The sequence below is a fragment of the Mobula hypostoma genome, chromosome 7, assembly GCF_963921235.1.
Source record: "Mobula hypostoma chromosome 7, sMobHyp1.1, whole genome shotgun sequence".
NCBI lineage: Eukaryota > Metazoa > Chordata > Chondrichthyes > Myliobatiformes > Myliobatidae > Mobula > Mobula hypostoma.
In genome coordinates this window covers 33,324,697-33,349,847 of record NC_086103.1, presented here as the reverse complement: position 1 = coordinate 33,349,847, position 25,151 = coordinate 33,324,697, and the positions used below count along the sequence as shown (strand labels likewise).

Below are 25,151 nucleotides of genomic sequence, written 5' to 3'. Positions count from 1 at the left end.
TCATTGACCAGAATATGGCCTTGAGGGCCAACGACGTTATGGTCTGTTTGTGTGGTGCGATGTGGTTTAATGTGCTGGACCTAAGGAGTGGATGTTGCCAGATCCCGATGAGTGAGGCCGACAAGGTGAAGACGGCCATTATAGGTCCCCTAGGATTCTTCCGGTCCGAAAAGATGCCACAGGGCATATCCGGAGCCTCTGCAACCTTCCCCTGGGGCATGAGGAAGACCATGGGGGATGTGGAGGTGTTTGGAGGTATGGCATATGTGGATGATCACTTAGGGTTTGGATTCGCCTTGGGGGACTATGATGTGAGGCGAGTGCTGGAGCCTGGGACAACCACTGAAGACTTGGAGTTCACGCTCGTCAAAGTGAAGACGAGGAAACGGAATTCTGAGGCTGGCCTATGTAGTGTCTGAGTAAGGTCCACTGTTTGGGGAGCAATGTCACTGTTTGTACCTGAATTGGGTTTTTGTGTCTGCAGGAAGGGTTGCCGAGTTATTTAGAAGTCATGAGGACATGACTTTATTTGGTGGGGGAGAGTGTAAGGGGTTTCTTCTTTTATGTTACTGCAAAGGTTAACAAAATGGCTTCTTTGTTATGTTATAATTAAAATGGCTTTTCTGTAATAATAACTGCGATATAAGGAGTTCTCTTTCTCTCTCTGCTTGTTTGGGTTATACTATTGATGAGAGAGAGAACGAACCAATTGGGATAGATGTTATTCTTTCTTGTGTGTCTGTAAGCTATTGTTTTTTTGCGGGCTTTGGGGGCAGAAGGCGCAATGGGGACAGGGAGAGGAGACGTGATGCTGTAAGCTGGGCAGCGGAACGGACCCTGAGCGGGAGTTTGAGACCCAGGGTCTTTGGCGAGGAGAGGAGATGAAGACAGACTCGTGTAGAGCATCTGGTCGACCACCGTGGTTGGTCCCAGGCGGCGGGTCGAGGGGGTCGTAGGGGATCGAATGGTGGAAAGAAGACTCCGTTAATTGAGCTCCAACTGTTGTGCACAAAGTGGTGGAACTTTGATAAGTTTGGCGCCTTTTATTTTCCTTTTATATTTTATCTCTATTAATTACATAGTTCCAGTAATATCTATAAAGTGTAATCATTTAATCGCATATGGTGTACTGTCTGTTATTTGGCGGGGTGGGGTACATCACACAGCATCCACATAAACTTGATTACCCAGTTTGGCAGGGCCAAAGGCTGCTCCCCCTAGACGGAAGCGAGCTGAGCGAGCCTGAGGCTTACCGGGGGCTACATGTGATAAATAAATGAAACTGAATCTGTTTTAATAATCCAGTAAAATATCCTATCTTTTATCCCATATTTAAGCAAAATTATGTTAAAATTAGTTGACAATTTTAGTTTAGTAATTTTACATCTCTAAAAGTTATAAACTTATTTGAAACAATGATCAACAAAAATACTTCACCCTCATACGCAATAAATCAACAGAGAAAATATGAGGATACATTCCAAAGTCTCATACCTGGCCTGACAAAAATGAAGCTCTAATGAAAGTTACTGATGAGATTTTAAAGCACATCACAATGCTTAAATCAGAGACAGAAATATTTTGAACATTTATTGGCAATATTCATAATTCACAAGAGCAAAAAATTTTGAACTTTTCAATTCATAGAGGAGACACTATTAAAAAGCTTTCATGTTGATTGCTGATTCTGATCCCCTTGTGACCTCTCCAGGACAGCACATCCTACAGGGTTGGCAGGTACCAGGATGCTGAACTATCCTGATAATATTTCTGCCATGTGCAAAGGGAAAATGAAGAAAGCAGCTTGTGGAAAAATGTGTACTCTGACATTAAAATGGACACATTCTTACAAGGTAGAATCATGAGGATAATTCATTTACAGGTGAACATTTCAGTCTGTAATATCCAGCATCTTTGTCACATTTTTTATGCAACTTGAGCTGTAGGGTGAACAAATGAATGAATTTCCACTGACACCATGGCTTCTTAAATAAATGTTCTGTGTTGGACAATCCCTAACATTTCACAATGAAGTCTAACACCCTGCTACATTCACAGTTGTGGGTGTAGCTTGGTTTTCTTTATGGAAAAGTAAACAATAATATTTCCAGCAGTGATATACGATTATGTTTATCACACAAAGGATTGTTTGTGCATTTGCACTAGTTTGACCTTCTGGCATCATGTTGCTACTCATTGTTTGAAGCACTGCATTTTCCAGTAGGTTTTGGTGTCTAGACTATTTTAAGCAATATAAATGCCGCCTTGGGAAGGTTAGTAAGGAAACACATAGTTTGTAACATATTTTTGTGTGTAGGATACAGTTCAGCTAATTTAGCAGTGATAATTGAAATTAGGAATGCCAATCCTGGTGTACAAAGTATGTAGAAAACCTAGTTAAGAAGAAAATAAAAGCTTACGAAAGGTTCAAGAAACTAGGTAATGTTAGAGCTTTAAAAAATTAAAGGTTGCTCGGAAGGAGTTTAAGAATGGAATTAAGAGAGCCAGAAGGGGCCATGAGAAAGCATTAGTGAGCAGGATTAAGGAAAACCCCAAGGCATTCAACAAGTATGTGAAGAGCAAGAGGATGAGCCGTGTGAGAATAGGACCAATCAGGTGTGATAGTGGAAATATATGCATGGAGTTGGAAGAGGTAGTGGTGGTACTTAATGAATACTTTGCTTCAGTATTCACTAGGCGAAAAGACCTTGGCAATTCTGGGGATGACTTACAGTGGACTGAAATACTTGAGCATATAGACATTAAGAAAGAGGATGTGCTGGAAAGAGGAAAAGCATTAAGTTAGACCGGATGAGATATACCTCAGGCAACTGTCAGAAGAGAGGGAGAAGATTGCTGAGCCACTTGCGATGATCTTTGCGTCATCAATAGGGACAGGAGAAGTACTGGAGGATTGGAGGGTTGCAAATGTTGTTCCTTTGGTCAAGAAAGGGAGTAGAGATAACCCAGCAAATTATAGACCAGTGAATCCAACTTCAGTAGTGGGCAAGTTGTTGGAGAAGATCCTGAGAGGCAGGATTTATGCGCATTTGGAGAAACATAATCTGATTAGGGATAGTCAGCATGGCTTTGTCAAGGGCAGATTGTGTTTTACGAGCCTGACTAAATTGTTTGAGGATGTAACAAAACACATTGATGAAGGTAGAGCAGTGGATGTAGTGTATATGGATTTCAGTAGGGCATTTGATAAGGTTCCCCATGCAAGGCTCCTTCAGAAAGTAAGGAAGCATAGGATTCAATGAGACCCTTGGCTTTGTGGATCCAGAATTAGCTTGCCTATTCAAGGCAAAGGTTGGTTGTAGATAGTTTGTATCCTGCTTGGAGGGCAATGACTAGTGGTGTTCCACAGGGATCTGTTCTGGGACCCCTCCTTTTGGTGATTTTTATGAATGACCTGGATGAAGAAGTAGAAGGGTGGGTTAGTATGTTTGCTGATGACACAAAGGTTGGGGGTGTTGTGGATGGTCTGGAGGGTTGTCAGTGGTTACAGTGGGATATCGATAGGATGCAGAACTGGGCTAAGAAGTGGCAGATGGACTTCAACCCAGATGAGTATGAAGTGGTTCATTTTGGTAGGTCCAATTGGAAGACAGAATATATATATATAAATGGTAAGACTCTGTGTGGAGAGTGGAGGATCTGAGAGATCTTGGAGTCCGTGTCGATAGGACACTCAAAGCTGCTGCGCAGGTTGACAGTGTTGTTAAGAAGACGTATGGTGTGTTGGCATTCTTCATCTGTGGGATTGAATTCAAGAGCCGTGACGTAATGTTATAGCTATATTAAATTGGTCAGACCCCACTTGGAGTACTGTTCAGTTCTGATCACCTCACTATAGGAAGGATGCGGATACTATAAAGAAGAGTGCAGAGGAGATTTACAAGGATGTTGCCCGGATTGGAGGGCATACTTTATGAGAATAGGTTTACTTGGCCTTTTCTCCTTGAAGTGATGAAGGATGAGAGGTGACCTGATCAAAATGTATAAGATGATAAGGGGCATTGATCGTGTGGATAGCCAGAGGCTTTTTCCCAGGGTTGAAATGGCTAGCATTTGGGGGCATATTTTAAAGGTGCTTGGAAATAGGAACCAAGGGAATGTCAGGGGTAAGCTTCTCACACAGAGAGCAGTGGGTGTGTGGAAGGCACTGCCGGGCGATGGTGGAAGTGGATACAAGAGGGTCTTTTAAGAGCCTCTTAGATAGGTACATGGAGCTTAGAAAAATAGAGAGCTATGCGCTAGGGAAATTTAGGCAATCTCTAGAGTAGGTTACATGGCCGGCACAACACTGAGGGTCAAAGGGCCTGTAGTGTGGTGTAAAGTTCTACGTTCTACGTTTTATGTTCTTATGTTAAAATATATTGCATTTATTTTAGTTACCATTCTGGAAATAGACAATACCTAACTACCTGTAAATATAGACATAATAGTCATAGGAGCTACAGCACAGAAATGGGTCCTTTAGCTCAATATATCTGCAGTAATATTTATTCTTATCAATACCAATACTAATCCCATTTACCTATATTAGAACCATATTCTTCTATACTTTCCCTACATAACTGCAATAATATCTTATCCACCATCTATTCTGGTAGCACATTCCAAATATCAACTATTTTTTGTACAAAAAGGATACTTGTAACATCACTTAAATCTCCTGTCTCTCATCTTAAACCTAAAATTTCTTGTTTTTGATATCACTAATGTGGGAAAAAGATTTTGACTACCCGTATGCCTCTCATAATCCTATATACTTTACCAGGTCACCCATCAGCATCCTTTGCAACAGAAAAAGCAAGCCTATTCTATAAAATCCTCCCCATAACTGGTCTTCTAATCAAAGCAACATTCTGTTTAATCTCACTTATACTCCCAACAGTATCCAAAGGTGTATACTTGTTGCTGAGGGAAATGGTGACAGGGACTGACTGCCTGTTTGCCTTGCTTCTCCTGGTGATCACCTATCTAAATGAAGCCTGTATTTTGCGTGTGACTACCTCAGTTAAAGTCTCATCTATGAAGCCCTCAGCCTCCTGGATAATACTGACTGAATACATCCAGATCCAGCTCCATTTCCCTGACCCAGTCTGTCAGAAGCTACAGCTGGGTGCACTTCCTGCAAATGTAGTCTTCAGGGAGACCATAATGTTCCCTGACTGCTCACATCTTGCAGCATGAGCACTCCACTGCCTTAGCTAACATCCAGTCTGCACTGAATCAAGGACTAAGGATGAACACTCTCTAGTACAATCACATTCTTCCTATAGTATGGCAGTCAAGGCTGTCACGATACTCAACCACAAACTAAGCATTATTTCGTTACAACATTGCACTTCAAATTTATATTCAATATTGAAGACAAGTATATCATATGCTTTTTAAATCAACCTATCCACCTGTATTGCCACTTTCAATGACTGTGGATTGGACCTCTAGGTTTGTCAGTTCATTAACATTTCTCAGAGCTATATTCTTTATTGTATGTCTGACTCAAAATTAATCACCTTGCATTTGACAGAATTAAGCCCTATTTGGCTATATTCTGTCCAACTTCCCAAACAATTCATATCCTGCTGTAGCCTTTGACAATCATCAATTGTCATGTTATCCACAAACTCACCTGTATAATACAAATACTTATGTCAGGATGCTGTTCAATGACTATAGCTCAGCGTTTAACACCATCATTCCTACAGTCCTGACTGAAAAACTACAGCACCTGGGCTTCTGTACCTCCCACTGCAACTGGATCCATAACTTCCTAACCGGAACCACAATATGTGCATTTCGGTAACAACATCTGTACCTTGCTGACGATCAACAATGGCGCACCTCAGGGATGTGTGCTTAGTCCACTACTCTATTCTCTCTATAGCATAAACACACACAAAATGCTGGAGGAACACAGCAGGCCAGGCAGCATCTATGGAAAAAAGTACAGTAGACTTTTCGGCCCATAGATGCTGCTTGGCCTGCTGCGTTCACCAGCAACTTTGATGTGTGTTGCTTGAATTTCCAGCATCTGCAGAATTCCTGTTGTTTCCTTCAGCATGTTGTGTGTTTTGCTGGATTTTCAGCATCTGCAGATTTTCTCTAGTTTGTCTTGTTTGTTGTCTCCATACCCATGACTGTGTGGCTAAACATAGCTTAGATGCCATCTATAAATTTGCTGTTGATATAACCATTGTTGGAAGAATCTCAGATGGTGATGAGAGGACATATAGCAGCAAGATATACCAGTTAGTTGAGTGGTGTTGCAGCAACAACCTTACACTAAATGTCAGTAAGACTAAAGAGCTGATTGTGGACTTCAGAAAGGGTAAGACGAGGGAACACCAACCAATCCTTATACAGGGATCGGAAGTGGACGGAGTGAACAATTTCAAGTTCCTGGATGTCAAGATCTCTGAGGATCTAACCTGGTCCCAACATGTCAATGCAGCTATAAAGGCGGCAAGACAGTGGCTACATTTCATTAGGAGTTTGAGGAGATTTGGTTATCATGGAAAACATTCAAAAATCCTTACAGATATACTGTGGAGAACATTTTGTCTGGCTGCATCACCATCTGGTGGGTGGGGTCTACTGCATAGGATCGTGGTAAACTGCAGAGAGTGGTAAAATTAGTTCAAAGGCACATTTAGTGTCAGAGAAATGTATACAATATACATCCTGAAATACTTTTTCTTCGCAGCTCCATCATGTGTACTAGCCTCCAGAGTATCCAAAACATCTTCAAGGAGTGGTGTCTCAGAAAGGCAGTGTCCATCTTTAAGGACCCTTACTACCCAGAACATGCCCTGTTCTCATTGTTACTGTCAGGAGGGAGGTACAGAAGCCTGAAGGCACACACTTGGTAATTTAGGAACAGCTTCTTCCCCTCTGCCATCCAATTTCTAAATGGACTTTGAACCCATGAACACTATCTCAGTAGTTTTTTTATTACTATTTAATATACATATATATACTTACTGCAATTCAGTTTTTTTCTATATTTATCATGTATTGCACTGTACTGCTGCCCCAGAGTTAACTAATTACATGACATATGCAGGTGATATTAAACCTGATTGTGATACTGAACACAGCTTTCATATTTAAATCCATGTTGTTAATATACATCTAGAAAACAAATGTTCCAGCACTAACCCCTGTGGCACACCACTGGTTACATACTTCCAATCAAGAAACATAGTTCTATATCACTATTCCCTGCTTCCTATCACCAAGCCAATTTTGGATCCAAGAAAGCAGCTTGCTATGGATCCCAATTGCCTTAATCTTCTATGTAATCAGCCTACTATGTAGTACCTTGTTAAATGCCTTATTAAAGTTACCTACCTTCACCCTTAGTACCAAAACCTGAATAAATTTAGTGAAATCGGGTTTCCCCATCACAAGGCCAATTTGATGATCTAATCTGTCCCTGCTTTCTAAAGGACCATATATCTTGTCTCTCAGTCCTTTTTCTTCAAAACATTTCCTGCCACTACTGCCTTAGCACCACTGCCCTTCTAAAATAAAGGAAAAACATCAGCTAACAATGGTCTTCTGGTACCTCATCTGTATCTAATAGATGAGCAAATGCATCTATCAGGGCACCAGCAATCTCCCCTCTTGCTTCCCATCCCATTTTAGGATAGATCTCATCCATCCTTAAGCTGGGCAGTGTTTATCCACTTTTAAATATTTTGTCTTCTCAATACCTGCAATGCTCCAGACAATCAATATAAAATTCCTGAATTCCCTATACTCTGTCTTTCTGCTTGACCAAATACAGCCAAGTGGTATTCACTAAGGACTTTCCCCATATCCCCTGGCTCTACATATAGATTACCCTCAGGATTCTACTTGATCTAACCTACCAAGAACATTTCATAATCTCTCTCTCTTTCTCTTAATATACTTATTGAATGATTTAGGAGTCTACTTGATCTAACCTACAAAGGATACTTCACAATCTCTTTCTGCTCTCCTTATTTCCTTCTTAAATACCCTCTGACAGCCACATATTTCTCAAGGGATTTGCTTGATTGTAGTTGTCTATATCTTACTAATACTTTATTGTTTATATTGTTCAAACATTCAATAACCTTAGTCATCCAAGATTTCCTAACCTTCTCGTCTTTTTCTTTCATGCATAGCAATATATGCTGTTCTCATAATCTTATTAATTCTCAAAGAATGCCCACTTGCAAGATATTGCTTTACCCACAAGCATCTGCTCCTAATCTATTTTACAGGACCTCTCCTATGCTACTGAGTCAGTCTTTTCCCAATTCAGGATATCAAACTGAAGACTAACATTATCACATTATCTCTTTCCATAATTAGCCCGAAAGTTGAAGAATTGTGGTCACTGTTTCCCAAATGATTCCCTACTGCCACTCTACAACTATCTGATTTTATTTCCCAAGATGAGGTAAAATATAGCCAAGTTAAATTGAAAATATGTGGAGGTAACCTGAAATTTAAAAAATGAAAATAAATTTTATGGTACTGATTTTCAAGCCTATTGCTGGGAAAAATAGGAAATAAGAAGATCAAAATCTTAGAGAAAAATCTGCCATGTTTTTATCGTTGTCTACTGCCATTGTCAATACCTCCATAGTAAGCAACTATACCTTATAGTTCATTCTAAATAAAGACAAAAGAGAAGATAAGGATCCTACATTTTTTTATCTATTGCTTGGATCTATTGGTTTACAAACAGTGAGTTTGATAAACCAATAAAACATCTCCTCCAAAATCTTCATCATTGCAGGAGCACCACAGGGACAGATACTTAGCCCCCTGCTCTACTTGCTTTACACCTATGACAGTGTGGCTTAAGTACAGCTCCAAAACCTTATAAGTTGCTGATGACATCGCTGTTGTGGGCTGTATCAAAAGTGTGATGAATCTGTACACAAGAGGGAGATTGAAAATTTGGCTGAGTGGTGTAATAACAACTCCTCACTGATTGTAGACTTCAGGACAGGGAAACCAGAGGTCCATGAGCCGGTAACTATCGGAGGATCAGAGGTGGAGAGGGTTAGTAACTTTAAATTCCTGATTGCAACTATCTCTGAGTACCTGTCCTGAACCCATCATGTAAATATAATTGCGAAAAAAGTACGATAGCGCCTGTACATCCTCAGGAGTCTGCGGAGAATTGACATACCATGAAAAACCTTGGCAAACTTCTATAGCTGTGTGTTAGAAAGTGTGGTGACAGACTGCATTATGGCCTGGTATGGGAACATCAATACCTTTGAGCAGAAAATCCTATAGAAGGTAGTGGATTTGCCCCAGTACATCATGAATAAAACCCTCCTAACCATTGAGCACATCTATATTGAAAAGCTGCATCCATCATCAAAATCCTCAGCACCCAGGCCCTGCTCTTTTCTTGCTGCTGCCACCAGGTAGAAAGTACAGGTGCATCAGGATTTACACCACCAGGTTCAAGAACAGTTACTACTTCTCAGCCATCAGGCTCTTGAACAAAACAGAATAAGTACATTCATTCTAATTCTGATGTTCCCACAACCAATGAGGTCACTTTAAGGACTTTTTATCTAGTTATTTCATGCACACATTACTTATTGCTATTTATTTATATTTGCATTTGCACAGTTTGTTGTTCATTGATCCTGTTTACAGTTGCTGTTCTATAGATCTGTTAAGTATTTCTGCAGAAAAAGAATCTTGGGGTTGTGTGTGGTGACATGTATGTACTCTGATAATAAACTTTCCTTTGAACTTTTTCCATTTTTAACTAAACAAATATCTATTTCATACTGAAATGATTTGCTAACAGAATTGCCAAGAAGGTAATAATTTAAATGTTGTTAATGAGTTGAATACTTACAGCTCTCTATTTCAAGAGTACAGTTCTGTTCATCAAGAGGGTACCTTCGTAAATCCATCATGCAAGCAGCTGTTGTGGTAATTCTGCAAAGAAAATGAAGATTATAATTCAATAAAGAGTTGCATCATAAATATTTTATTTTGGCAATTTCAAGATTTTTTTTAGTGGGCTATAAATCCTTAAAGTTTTCTCTGCTTTAGACCATTGTATTATGTTACAGGGACAAAAAAAAACATCTGAAGTTCCTTGTGGATTATCATCGAATTAATGAGGCATTATCATGAAAGGAGTATAATACATTTTCAGCTTCAATATCCACTGGTGAAGACCATGAGATACATTTAGTTAAATCTGCACAATGATTTAACACAAGTTCATTTATAGGCTACTCACTTCTGAATTAAAAGATGTTAGCTTTTAATTATAAATCCAGAGACATAAACACACAATTTAGGCTGGCACTTCAGTAGAATAATGGAAGGTTTAACATTATTCCAGGTGTTGATCCATGCCCTGAGTTCATCTGCTTTTCCTATGATATCTCCTGCATTGAAACATACGCAGCTCAGGACATTAGTCGCATCATGCTCAACCTTTTGATTCCTGACTTTGTCTGAAGGCTTAACAACATCTATCTCTCCAGTAACTGTTCTGGCACTCTCTTACCCATTCCCCTGCAACCCTAGTTTAAACCCCACCACCTATGCAGCACTAGCAAACCTTCCCTTTCAGTTCAGGTGCAAACCGTATCTTCTGTACAGGTCCCACCCTCCCTAGAAGAGAGCCCAAAGTTCCAAAAATCTGACGCTGCACCTCCTAAGTCACGTGCTAAACTGTATAATCTTCCTACTTCTGGCCTCAGCAGTACGTGGCAGGGGTAGCGGTCCCAGTCAATATGAGGAAAGTTAAAATCACCTACTATAAAAATCTGTGTTTCCTGCAGCAGGAGGTCCTACCTTTTAACATACCACCTAAATCCCTGAACTCACTTTAGAGAACCTCGTCACTCTTTCTATCTATGTCATTGCTACCTACATGGACCATGATCTCTGGCTGTTCCTCCTCCCACTTAAGAATTCTGAAGACTTGATCCAAGATGTCCCAGACCCTGGCAGGCAACATACTATTCGGGAATCTCATTCTCGTCCACAAAACCTTCTTTTTGTTCTCATATTGAAACCCCTATCACCATAGCTCGCCTCTTGCTCCCCCCACCCCCCACCCAACACTTCCCTTCTGAGCTACAGAGTCAGAGTCAGTTCTAAAGACCTGAGCGCTGTGACTTTCCTCTGCTAGGCCACTCCCTCAGCAGTATTCAAAGTGTTATACCTGTTGTTGAAGAGGATAGCCATAGGTGTACTTCGCATTGGCTGTTTAACCTCTTTACCCTTTCTAACTGTCACCCAGTTTGCTGAATCCTGCACCTCCAGTGTAACTACCTCCCTACATGTCCTATCTATCGTCCCCTGAGGCTTCCGAATGACTTGGAGTTCATCTAGTTCCATCTCCAACACCTTAACTTGGAGTGTTAGAAACTGCAACTAGACACACTTCTTGCAGGTGAAGTTGTCAGAGACATTGAAGGCCTCCCTGCCTTTACACATCTCACAGAAGGAGCATTCCACTAACCTGCCTGGCATCCCTACTGTTCTAATGAGCAAATATGAAGAAGGAAAAAGAATAAACTGTGCAGAAGAAAATTCTTCCTTCAGCTTTTTTGCCTCTTCTGACTAAAGCCACTTCCTTGCTTAAGTCTCGAAGAGCTAAACTCTCAAAATCCCCACTCTAACTCTGACCACACCAACAATAGCCACTACGACTGTGGCCTATTACAGGGGTCCCCAACCTTTTTCGCACTGCGGTCTGGTTTAATATTGACAATATTCTTGCGGACCGGCCGACCGGGGGGTGGGGGGGGTAGGGTTGCCAACGGACAAGAGTACCAGACAAATACATTGAGTTTACCCCTTAAAGACTACAATGACCACCAGTGCGCATGCATGACCTACCGATTTTTTTCCCCTCCTCCTACAAATCGTTTTCGGCCATTCTGTTCAGGGGTGGGGGTGGGTGTCAATCATGACCGGAATATAGGTGATAAATGGCTAATACACTCAATTTCGTTTCTAAAAGAGTTTATCTAACGAATTTAATATTAAACACACAGCGCATATTTTCCACGCATGAATATAGTGATAAGTCAATTATCAGGGGAGGACAGGGGAGCTTCAAGTAAGTGTTGAACGAACTTCCAGTGGAAGTGGCAGAAGCAGGTTCGATATTATCATTTAAAGAAAAATTGGATAGGTATATGGACAGGAAAGGAATGAAGGGTTATGGGCTGAGTGCAGGTCGGTGGGACTAGGTGAGAGTAGTGTTCGGCACGGACTAGAAGGGCAGAGATGGCCTGTTTCCGTGCTGTAATTATTATATGGTTATATAAGTAAGTCAATAGCATCACAACATTTTAAGTAACGTTTGGATATTAAACACACAGCACATATTTTCTCCGTATGAACAGATAAAATCATTGCAACACACCAATATTACTGAATCAGTGGGAGCCCTGGGCTTGTTTCCCTGCAACAAGACGGTCCTATCGAGGGGTGATGGGAGACAGCGATACTGAAGGGGGCTTCTTATTTTCAGTCTATTCCGCAATTTAGTTTTCGTTGCATTCAATGCAGAAAACTCCGCTTCGCAGAAAAATGTTGGAAATGAAAGCAATGTTTTCAGAGCTTTCATGGTTATCTCAGGATATTTAGCCTTGACTTTGATCCAGAATGCCGGCAGAGATGTTATGTCAAACATACTTCCCAGCCGGCCGTCATTTGCAAGCTCGAGGAGTTGATCTTCTTCCCGCGCTGACATGGATGACGCATGCGTAATGACCTCACGTGCGTTCAATCTCAATAGGGCATGACAGGGAATGAAGAAAGGTGCAGCTGAGTCATATCACCAAATCATATTGTTTCCTCGCAGCCCAGTAGCACATGTTTTGTGGCGCGGCACCGGTCCACGGCCCGGTGGTTGGGGACCATTGGCCTATTATATTAACTAAATGCATGCAGATTGACAGAGGATTAATGCAATTAAATTATAAATGAAAAGGAGTGGCTCAAAGCTTGGTGTTGGAAAAATGAGTTACTGTTCGTGGGCACTGGCACAAATACTGGGGAAGGGGTGATGGTCCATTGGGACTGACATTCATTTGAAGCATTGAGGGGTCAGTGACCTAGAGATTTACTTAAATAGGTTGTAAACAGGGCTTTAACATATTGAGGGAAGGGTCAAGGATTCTAATAACTGGAACTTTGACAAGTTAAGAAGAAATGAGAGAGCAATTGTACAGAATAGTGAGGGGTTGAATGATAATCATAGTGTAACAGGAAGGTGAAAAAGATTAACTAAAGTGTGCTGCAGAAAATTAATTGAAAGTATAAATTGTAAAAAAGTCAAAGCTGAAGACTATCTGAATAGATGTACATTTGCTACAAGGTAGATAAGTTGACAGCCCAAATATTTTAAATAGCATGATCTAATAGGAATTACAAAGATGTGGTTGCAGAGTGATCTGGACTAGGGATTCAATACTTCAAGAAATTCTGCAGATGCTGGCTTCAATATCTCAAGTTTTTCAGTGCCAAAAGAATAGGCAATAAGGAGGCTAAGTAATGTTGTTAATCAAGACAGGCATCAGAGCAGCATCGAATAGCAATATAAACAAAGTGTAAAGTTTTGTGGATTCAGCTTGAACATAGAACAGTACAACACAGTTCAGGCCCTTCGACCCACAATGTTGTGAGATCTCTCTTATATGTACTTTTCTCCAATCATCTTGAAATTATGCCCGACTCGTATTAGTCATTTCAGGCCTAGGAAAAAGTCTGTACTCAACCTATGCATCTTATCATCTTGTAGACCTCTGTCAAGTCACTTCCCATCATCCACTACTCCAAGGAGACTAGCTCTAGCTTGCAAAACATATACTCATAAGACATGCTCTCTAATCCAGGTACCATCTTGGTAAATCTCTTCTGCACCATCCCTAAAGCTTCTGCATTCTTCCTATAACAAGAATTGAGCACAATATTCCAAGTGTAGTCTAACCAGGGTTTATAGTGCTGCAACATTATCTCATGGCTCTTGAACTGAATCCGCAGACTAATGAAGGCTAACACACAATATGTCTTCTTAACCAAGAGCTGTGAGGTAATGTTGCAGCTTCATAAAACTGGTTAAACTACATTTGGAGTACATATATAGTATTAAGTTCTTTTCACCTCAATATAGGAAAGATGTGGAATCTTTAAAGAGAGTGCAGAGGAGATTTACCATGATTCTGCCTAGATTAGAGAGCATGTCTTATGAGGATGGTTGAGTAAGCTAGGGTTTTCCTCTTTGGAGTGAAGGAAGATGAAAGACAACTTGATAGATGTATGCAAGATGATATGAGGTATAGACAAAATGGACAGCCAAAGACTTTTCCCAGGGCGGAAAAGGTTAATACGGGAGGCATAACTGAAGGTGTATGGAGAAAAATATCAGGGCAATTTCACAGGTAGTCTTTTTACACAAAGTGGTAAGTGTATGGAATGTGCTGCCAGGGCAGTGGTAGAGGCAGATACATTAGGGACATTTAAGAAACTCTTAGATAGGCACATGGATGAAATAAAATGGAGGGGTATGTGGCAGAGAAAGGTTAAATTGATCTTAGAGTAGGTTAAAGGTTCATCACAACATCATAGGCTGAAGAGCCTGCACTGTGCTGTGCATGTTTAATGTACATAGTAAACCTTTCAGTATTTGTATTAACATGATTAATCAAAAAGTTAATTGTTAAGCAATTCACTTTTTAAATCATGCACTGTATTTAACTGTCAACAATGGTAATGTCCAAAGACAGCAAGAACTTTGCATTCAGTTTAAGAAAGTGTATTATACATTTCATTTATTAACACTGTGATATGTGCAACATTAATCATCACTACACCAGTGAATTTTAGTAATGTGCTAAAACAGCTTAATTAAAGCTTGCCTACTATGGTAATTTGCCATGTGATATGAAGGGAGTTAACAGGTGTCAGGATGTTGATCAATCATGTATATAAAAGTAGATGTTGTTATTGATGGAGGGAATTAGGGCTAGGTGGGAAGACAGTAAGAAGATATGCCTACAATTGTGTCACCAGGCCTATAGGACAGTAGAAGAGATGTAAGAACATCAATTGTTTTTTTTCCCTCCCATCTTGTTTTGCTTCCTGGATTCTTTGAACCAACTATGTCTCAAACTGTATTTGTGGTTAAGTGGTAACAAGAGGAATTTGAGGACTCAGACATTTGCTGTTGACAGGAATAGCAAAATGTGATGGGGTACATCATTCCTTTGAATTGCATAAACTATTTGTTCTTGTTACTAACTCTGTAATGAAACAATTTTTTAAAACATATTGACTAGACCAGTCACATATTGCAATAAGTTACTGCTTTGCAACATCATGGTATCGATACACTCTATCATTTGCCCGATTATTTCCTCCCAACTTGGGCATGGTGTCTATAGAGTGCATTTTTCAGGTGAAACTCCAGGCAGCAAGGTGTACCCTAACACCACATCAGAGGGACTGTATCTTCTATCTCCATTCTGTTCCCAGGTGAAAACCAGATGCTAGCAGGACCTCCAGTTAGTGAGGCTGTGGATAAACCTGAAAGTGTAACCTTCTCAGTAATGCATTACAGATTGACCCTGGGACAGGGTGGATATGTGCCTTTGTGAAACAAATGATATACTCCAACAAATTTCTGGTAATTTGCAATTATTATAAAAGCATTCTGCTGCACTAGCTGAAGTACAGGCAAAAGTCAGAAGCCAAGGAGGGAGATAACCCTCAGCATCCAAGGTCAAGTGCTAAATTTGAGTGGAGAAATACTCAAGACATAGCGATCAACACAAGCTGCCCAATAGTACCCCCTAGATATTTTCATTGAATGAAAGTATTTCTCTCTCACTATAAAAGGCCCCTTGTACATTCATAGTATAATCAATTAGGATTTATGTAGAAGTCCATGTTCTCAAACAGAGTTCAATGCACCACCTAATCTGTACACTCGTGTGTCTGAACCTGTAATATTTCTCTTGCTCAGGAAGTCAAGAACAGGGAAGTATGATTAATGCATTAAGGATTAGTTCCCTAAGACCAAGATGCGGAAAATATTCTTCTGCCAGAGATTATTGCCTTTGGAATAATTTACTTTAAAGAGTCCAGGGAAATAGTTGTTAAGGAGATTGAGAAAATGGAATTGGAAACCAGAGATCAAACCAGTTGTAATCTTAATGAATAGTAGAATTACCACTACACTTCTTTCTTATCTTCTTATTATTAAAGTTCTTTTTCCTGAATTGGATGGTATTACACTTCTACTATGGTGAGCAGCAAACCAGACATATTGTGTAGATCCGTCTCTGACAACTTTAATTTGAATGCTAGAAAGTTCAAGGTGAGAGTAAATTTAATGTCTTTAGGTGGAGCAGTTTGGAGCTAAATCTCCTTCTGCAGTAGGTTGCAAATTTTTTAACAAATGAAAACCTTAATCACCAGATACATCACCTTTTGGAAAGCTGGGTGCATACAGACGCTTGCAGGATGGGGTCAACATCTTCTTCCTCTCATACCATGAGGATCCCTGACACTTTTACCTTTCTCCTTTAGAGATCCCAAGCATTTCTGCTCAGTCCATGATATCTAGCTAGTAACTCCAGATTATGGTGTTAACTGAGAAGGGCACCATACAAACATAATATGCAGAAATGGCAATACACCCTCAACCAACACACTGAGACATTTTGCATTCATTTCCCAATTTCCCTGGCAACGTCTTGAACTGCAGTGCAACAAGGGTTTATTGTGTATCTTGAGTGGACAGCCTTTAAATTATGCACCTAAAATAAATGGAAATAATAAAAAAAACTGTAAATGATGGGAGATTGAAACATACTTTGAAAATGCTGGAAGTACTCAGTAGGCAGGCATTCATGAAAAGAGAAACAGAGTTAATGCTTCAGTCAAAGAATGATCAGCTGAAACCCCTCTGGATCTATCCAATGCTAATAGCCAATGGAAAAACGACCTAACTTTTTTTAAATATCTATCTCTCTCTATCTCTCTCTCTCTCTCTCTCTCTCTCTCTCTCTCTCTCTCTCTCTCTCTCTCTCTCTCTCTCTCTCTCTCTCTCTCTCTCTCTCTCTCTCTCCCCCTCTCCCTCTCCCTCTCCCTCTCCCTCTCCCTCTCTCCCTCTCTCTCTCTCCCTCCCTCCCCATCAGGATTTATGGCTCTCTTCACAATCCATCCAGAATCTCAAGTACAGTATATTCATATTATCCAAGACTTCCTGAAGCACTTTCCTCTTTGGCAATTGAATATCATTGATTTCTTTCCACAACAATGATGCAGTTTGCCTCAAAGTTCTGATGGAGTCATACAGAATAGCAATTAGTCCATCCCAACTGTGATGTCCAGTCAGCTAGTGCCCTCCATCCATGTTTAGCCCACAGCCCTCTAAACCTCTCATCCATTACTTATCTACTTCAAAGATCATTTCTGGCAAGTCTTTTAAAATATGATGGTCCTCGATTCTGTATTATTCTTACCTGCTTACAGTGTGGCAACAGATAACTTTTCCCTCCATTCTGACTGCAAATCTGTAAACTTTAACAGATTTTTAATTGCAATAGCACACTTGATTTTTCTCCTCCTCCTCTTTCCTCTGACCCAACTCCCTTCCTCATCTCACCCCTACTGCATTTTCATCATACTTTTCGATCTTCCTCCGTCTGATCTAGAATAATCAGTCCTTAACTATAGCTTTAGTTTTATCCTACAACCTCCCCATATTAATGAACTCTGATCCAGATGTGACATTGAACTCATTTCTTTGGTCAGTTGCCTTCACCACAATTAATGAATATCTACTCTATAGAGTTTTGGATCCACTTGGGCACCTTCCTCTGGCCTCTTAGCCTTTCAAGATCTGTCCTTCGATAAATGTCAATGCAAAAGTAACTTTATTTTTTTACTCTTCCAGACTAGATGGTGTGAGCTGCTATGTCCTTTGATGTTGTAATTCAGACTTAGTTGTTTTTTTTTAGGTTCGTAGGAATGGTTTGTGGGACAGTGTGGGGAGGTAGGGAGTCAGTTTAGGGTTTAGGGACAAGGATGAGAGAAAATGAAGTGTTAGGGGAAGGAGCCTGTGTTCAGAGTCCAGGTTCGAATGTTCCACACTCGAAGCTCAGTGATCCTGAGATTGGATCCAGTCTGCAGGTGCTGAAGAGACCAGCGATCCTTGAGTTAGAGGTCCATAAAGGGCAGGAGTCTCGAGGGCCGGAAAGCCCCCAGGGAACAAGATTGGAAGTCCATGTGAGTCCAGAAGTCGAGGCCCGAGATACTCCATAGTTGAAGGTCAATGATCCCAGAGGTTGGGTTGGTCAAGGCCTGAAGGTTAAACCTATGATTTATGAGTCTTGGGGTTGAGACCCAAAGGTCAAACCGATGACCAGCGATTGCTGGGATCAATACAGGGGTCGGCAAAGTGCAAAGGACAAGCCAAAGGTTGAAGTCCAGAGCTCAGTGAGTCCAGAGGTGAAAAACACACATCAAAGTTGCTAGTGAACGCAGCAGGCCAGGCAGCATCTCCAGGAAGTACAGTCGACGTTTCGGGCTGAGACCCTTCATCAGGACTAACTGAAAGAAGAGCTAGTAACAGATTTGAAAGTGGGAGGGGGAGGGGGAGATCCAAAATGATAGGAGAAGACAGGAGGGGGAGGGATGGAGCCAAGAGCTGGACTGTTGATTGGCAAAAGGGATATGAGAGGATCATAGGACAGGAGGCCCAGGGAGAAAGAAAAAGGCGGGGGGGGACCCAGAGGATGGGCAAGGGGTATAGTGAGAGGGACAGAGGGAGAAAAAGGAGAGAGAGAGAAAAAGAGTGTGTGTATATTAATAAATAACGGATGGGGTACGAGGGGAAGGTGGGGCATTGGAGGAAGTTAGTCAATATTCATGCCATTAGGTTGGAGGCCTGAAAGGTTGAAGCTTGAAGTCTGTGAGTACAGATGTAGACATGGCCCAAACACCGTTGAAACAAGACTAGGAATCCGGGTCAGAAACTGGAGGTTGGAGGCCTGATGGATGAGAATTTGAGAATCCGGAGCCAAGGGCTGGAGGCCCAAAGGTAGCCTGCTTGAGGTTGAAGGCCAGTGTGTGTGAGGGGGCGGAAGGTGGGAAGGGAGCTTCCTTTGTTGTTGTTCTGCTGCTGCTTGTGTTGTTCTGTGTTGTATGTTGTGATGTGTTGTTGCATTGAATATTGTAGGCATGCTACGTTGGCACTGGAATGTGTGACGATACTTGTGGTCTGCGCCCAGTACATCCTTGGGCTGTGGGTTGATAACATAAACAACAATTTTCACTATGTTTCAATGAACATGTGATAAATAAATCTGAATCTGAATCTTCTCTTTCACTCTAACCTGCATTCTTCTGAAATTATAGCACTCCATTCATTAAGGCTCAATCCTCAAAATTTGCCTCTTTGTATCATTAAAAATGGTCTATAATTTGACCTAATTTCAGCTATGGATGCCCCTAATTTCAAATAGATAACATCATCTATGCTCATTACATGTACCAACGTCTTAACATATGCAAGCCATTTTTTAAAAAAATCTGTGATTCATGAAGAATGACCGTTATACAGTATTTAAAAATTGCACTTAAAATTCAATGTTCGAATGTGAAAGCACAACAGCACAACAAAAGCACAATCACCTGTCCATACGTTTCTTTTCTAATCACAAATGATTTGCATGACAACTGCTTCAAGCCAGGATGAGTATCTTTTGTGCATGTTTTCCTCTAATTGAATAACTGGAGTGGCTAGATGGAACTAAAACAATGATTGACTTGCTTACTGGCCCTTAAAATTAGTTATATAAGCAGATAGTTAAAAGCTAAAAACTCACAGGTGAAGTAAAGAAACAATTGTTGCTAGTTACATTGACCAGGATGTTCTCCAAAATCTATTATATCTGGTAAACTATTTCACTTGTTAAAGGTCAGGCATCCATTCTGTTTAACTATAAGTAACTTGTTACCTTTCAATCCTTTGGGAAATCTGTGATCCTTGCAAAATATCAAAATCTTACAAGCTAATGGCCTACATATGCATTCCCCATGTTATCTGCCAACTTACTATCTACAAACATGTGTACTCACAAGTCACTGAACAACTACTATGGTGTCTGACAAATCCCTTTTATTATAAGATAGATTGCACGCAATGCCTCGTGTTGACAAATTTTGAGATAACAATAGTTGATGCGCTACGGGCACTGGGGTCCACAATACTTCTATGGTTCAGCTTGTTATATTCATTTAAGGATAGACTGCTTTATGTCATTAATCTCATTACTAGCACCTCTAGTGATATACAAGATTTTTTGTTAAGCAAATTATTCATCGATAATGAAAACCTGGTTTATAAATATATTCTTGAGGTTAAATTAACATTCATGAGTGTAGTATCTTTAACATATACAGCAACTACTGTATGTGAACATTCCTTCCCTCCTAGTCAAACCTGAATTTATTCATTTAAAAATTAGAGCTTAAAATAAGCATATCATATCAATTTTCATACAGTGTCTATAAAAACTATTAACCAACCCCCTTGAAAATTTTCATATTTTATTGTTTTACAACATTGAATCACAGAGGACTTAATTTGCTTGTTTTTGACGCTGATCAACAGAAAAAGACTCCTTTGTGTCAAAGTGAAAACAGATCTCTACAAAGTAATCTAAATTAATTGCAAACATAAAACAGAAAATGATTGATTGCGTAAGTATTCACCCCCTACAAATAAGTACCTAGTAGATGAACCTTTACAATTACAGCCTTGAGTCAGTGTGGATAGTTCTCTATCAGCTCTGCACATCTGAACACTGCAATTTTTCTCCATCTTTCTTTACAAAACTGCTGAAGCTCGATGGATTGGGTGGGGATCGTGAGTGAACAGCCCTTTTGAAGTCCAGCCACAAATGCTCAATTGGATTAAGCTCTGGACTCAGACTTGGCCACTCCAGGACACTAACTTTGTTGGTTTTAATTCATTCTTATGTAGCTTTGGCTTTATGCTTGGGGTCACTGTCTTGCAGGAAAACAAATCTTCTCCCAAGTCACAGTTCTCTTGCAGACTGCAACAGATTTTCTTCCAACATTTTCCTATATTTTGGCGTCTTTATTTTACCCTCTACCTTCCCAAACCTTGCAGGGCCTGCTGCAATGAAGCATCCCCACAACATGATGCAGCCACTACCGTGCCTCACGATAAGGATGGTATGTTTCTGGTGTGTTTAAACGCCGAACATTACATTTAATCTGATTGACAAAAAGCTCAATTTGGTTTCGTCAGACCATTGAACATTCTTCCAACTAACTTCAGAGTCTCCCACATGCATTCAGTGGGCTTTCTCTTTGTCACTCTCCCATAAAGCTATGACTGGGGAAGCACCCAGCCAACAGTTGTATGCGCAGTCTCTCCCATCTTAGCCACTGAAGCTTGAAACTCCTCCAGAGTTGTCATAGGTCTCTTGGTAGCCTCCCTCACTAGTCCCCTTCTTGCACAGTCACTCAGTTTTTGAGGACTGCTGTAGGCAGATTTAGAGCTGTGCCATATTCTTTCCATTTCTTGATAATTGACTTTACTGTACTTCAAGGGATATTCAGTGACTTGGAAATTTTCTTGTATCCATTTCCTGACTTATGCTTTTCAATAACCTTTTTGCTGAGTTGCTTGGAGTGTTCTTTTGTCTTCATGGTGTAGAATTTGCCAGGATACCAACTCACAAGCAGTTGGACCTTCCACATACAGGTGTATTTTTATTGCAATTAATTGAAACACCTTGACTACACATGGTGATCTCCACTTAACTAATTATATGACTTCTAAAACCAACTGGCTGCATGATATAAAAGTTGCTGGTGAACGCAGCAGGCCAGGCAGCACCTCTTCCTAGAGATGCTGCCTGGCCTGCTGCGATCACCAGCAACTTTTATGTGTGTTACTTGAATTTCCAGCATCTGCAGAATTCCTGTTGTTGGCTGCATGATAGCTGATTTGGTGTGTCATATAAAGGGGGTGAATACTTGTGCAGTCAATTATTTTGTGTTTCATATTTGTAATTAATTTAGATTGCCTTGTGGAGACCTGGTTTAACTTTGACATGAAAGAGTCTTTTTCTGTTAATCTGTGTCAAAAAAAGCCAAATTAAATCCATTGTAACTCAATGTTGTGAAACAATAAAACGTGAAAACTTCCAAGGGTGGTGAATACTTTTTATAGGCACTCTACAGCCCATTTGTTTGTGTTTCAAAGATTCAATTTACAGTTACCAAAGAATGTATAAATTATACACTTTGAGATTTGTTTGCTTACAGATACCCACAAAACAAGAAACTCAAAGAACCCAATTAAAACAAAAAACCACAACTACTGTGCTGAGAAAGAGTTAAAAAAACACATATCATGCAAATAATATGAAGAAATGGCAGCATTCCGAACCAGATTGAGTCTTTAGATCCATTTCCCGAAGTGGCAGAATTAGGCCCAAGTCTCGATCTCAGTTCATCATATTAGTGGGCCAAAAATGCTGCGAAACTCAGAGATGACAGCCACTAAAGCAGTTCACAACCTTGGTGCCACAGAGAGAGGGATGAACATCGCGGGAGAGTGAGCAAAATCAGCCCAACCCTCGCTCCAGTCCTGACACTCAGACTCCCCAGTCTATCTGTCCAAGCACTGGGTAGTGCCTCACTTTAGAACCCAGATCCCCATGCAGCAACACACCCCAAAACTATTCTCAATTCACCAAATTGGTTTGGCATTTGGATCTATCCAAACTCGCACCCGGGTTTAGGTAGACAGGCATCAAAACTCTTCTGCATTGACTGCGACCGTGTCTTGAACACGTTGCAGCTCAACTTTGTGATGCACCCACACGGCCCATCTTTTGAATCAGCTTCACTTTTGTTTGCATCTTCATTGTTTGTGGTGATAGTTTACCACAATTTACTTCAGAAAAGATGTTAGTAATCTTTTTAGTCGAATTTCTTGCCTTTTTAACTACCAGTGAGTTGTTGCATGTCCAGTAGCGCCATCTTAAACTGGAAATTTGCACCCTTCATGACAGAGCTTTGTTTAATATTGTGGTCATCAGGAAATCTGCAGATGCTGGAATTTCAAGCAAAACACATAAAAGTTGCTGGTGAACACAGCAGGCCAGGCAGCATCTCAGGAAGAGGTACAGTTGACGTTTCAGGCCAAGACCCTTCGTCAGGACTAACTGAAAGAAGAGCTAGTAAGAGATTTGAAAGTGGGGGGGGGGAGATCTGAAATGATAGGAGAAGACAGGAGGGGGAGGGACGGAGCCAAGAGCTGGACAGTTGACTGGCAAAAGGGATATGAGAGGATCATGGGACAGGAGGTCGAGGGAGAAAGAAAAGGTGGGGGGGGGAACCCAGAGGATGGGCAAGGGGTATAGTGAGAGGTTTTGGGTCTTCTGAGTTTACTAGTTTATACTGCCTAGCATTTATTATCTTGTACCAAAATAAAAAAACAGTGCAAAAGTTCTCAGGTCCCATGATTTCATGTATCCCAAAAGAAAATAATCATGCCAGAAGCAGATATCTATTACCAGCATCAAACTACTACTACTACTATGTCGACTCAGGCCTAGGGGGCCGGCATCAGGCACGGTGCCGGACTCTCCACTTCTCCCTCTCCTTCATCAGTGTGTTCAGTTCATCTACATGAGCCGCGCCGCTGTCTTCTAGGAGCGTGTTGACCATAGTCTTGGGACGGCGCCCAGGATTCATCCTCCTGTGCTTGGGCTCCCATATGATGACTAGGCTGGCAGGTAGCTCAGGGTGGCGTAGACAGTGCACCGCTAGTTGCAGCCTCCTCGCCTCGATTTTAGTGGTGAGCATCGGTAGGTTGTTATAGAGCTCGACATTCGTCATGTGCTGTTGCCAACACACGTCAAAAGCCATCCAGAGCATTCGTGTATAGCAACCATCTAGAGACTTTCGCATAGTCTTGGTGAGTGTCCACGTCTCACATCTGTACGTGGGAATGGACTCTATGACCAGCATCAAAGGAGGATTGAGATAGCAATCTTGTAGACTTCAAAAGGACATTGTCAGAGTTAGGAAGGGGTTTTAATGTTTGCTTTGTGATTATGTTTTGAAAGGGTTTGATATACCACAGGAGTGGTAAGATTGTCAAACCCTTAGCACAAAGTCGACGTAACTCTCCGAGGAATTAATTACAGGTAAACATAGAACATGGAACGGTTTTGCACAGGAACAGGAACTTTCACCCACAATATTGTGCTGAACCAATTAAATTAACTTAGTAATCAATTTGCAAACTAATCTCTTCTGCCTACACAATATCCATATCCTTCCATTTTCCTCACATTTATGTGCCTAACTAAATGTCTCTCAAAAATCTCTAATATTTTTGCCTCTATCACCACCCCAGGCAATGGATTCTAGGTACCCACCAGTCCGCCCCTCACATCTCCTTTGAAATTACCCCCGCTCACCTTAAATGCATGCCTTCTGGTATTAGATACTTCAACCTTTGGATAAAAATATCTGTCGACTCTGTCTATGCCTCTCATAATCTTATAAATCTCTTGCAGATCTCCCCTCAGCTTCCATTGCTCCAGGGAAAACAACCCAAATTTGTCCAAACTGTCATTATAGCACATGCCCTCTGATCCAGATAATATCCTGGTAAATTCCATTGTTTGTAAATTTTAATATAAGAATAAAATCAATACAGGGTAAGTAGCACATAGAGGTGATGCACTCAACAGCATGCTATTCCTTGAAGGAATTTTGCAGTCCCAGGAAAATCTTGATACAATTGTGCTTCAACAAAGCAGACTTAGGTGTTTTGTGGCTGCTTTTATAATCAAGAATATCAGAGTGGTCGGCTTTGCCTGAGGCTTTGAAAATTATCTCCATGCTTATCTTTTATTCTGCAGTCATTTCACTAAGCACCTGTTCGATATTACACAAGGTGTTTATGGGAACACCAATGCCCTTGAGTGGAAAATCCTACAAAAGCTAGTGGATTCAGCTCAGTACATCATGTATAAAACCCTCGCAATCATTGAGCACATCTATATGAAATGGTGCAGTAGACCAACCAG

The 25,151-nt window shown here is 40.8% G+C and overlaps 1 protein-coding gene across 3 annotated transcripts in view; it reads right to left on the bottom strand.

The window, feature by feature from the left end:
- The window catches only part of LOC134349224 (gamma-aminobutyric acid receptor subunit beta-2), a 221,293-nt gene that overhangs the window by 58,275 nt on the left and 137,867 nt on the right, over nucleotides 1-25,151 (bottom strand). For all 3 annotated transcript variants that reach the window (XM_063053228.1, XM_063053229.1, XM_063053230.1), the window contains one exon: nucleotides 9,878-9,960. In XM_063053228.1, the coding sequence (XP_062909298.1) occupies nucleotides 9,878-9,960 (83 nt within the window). The remainder of the gene's footprint in view (nucleotides 1-9,877; nucleotides 9,961-25,151) is intronic.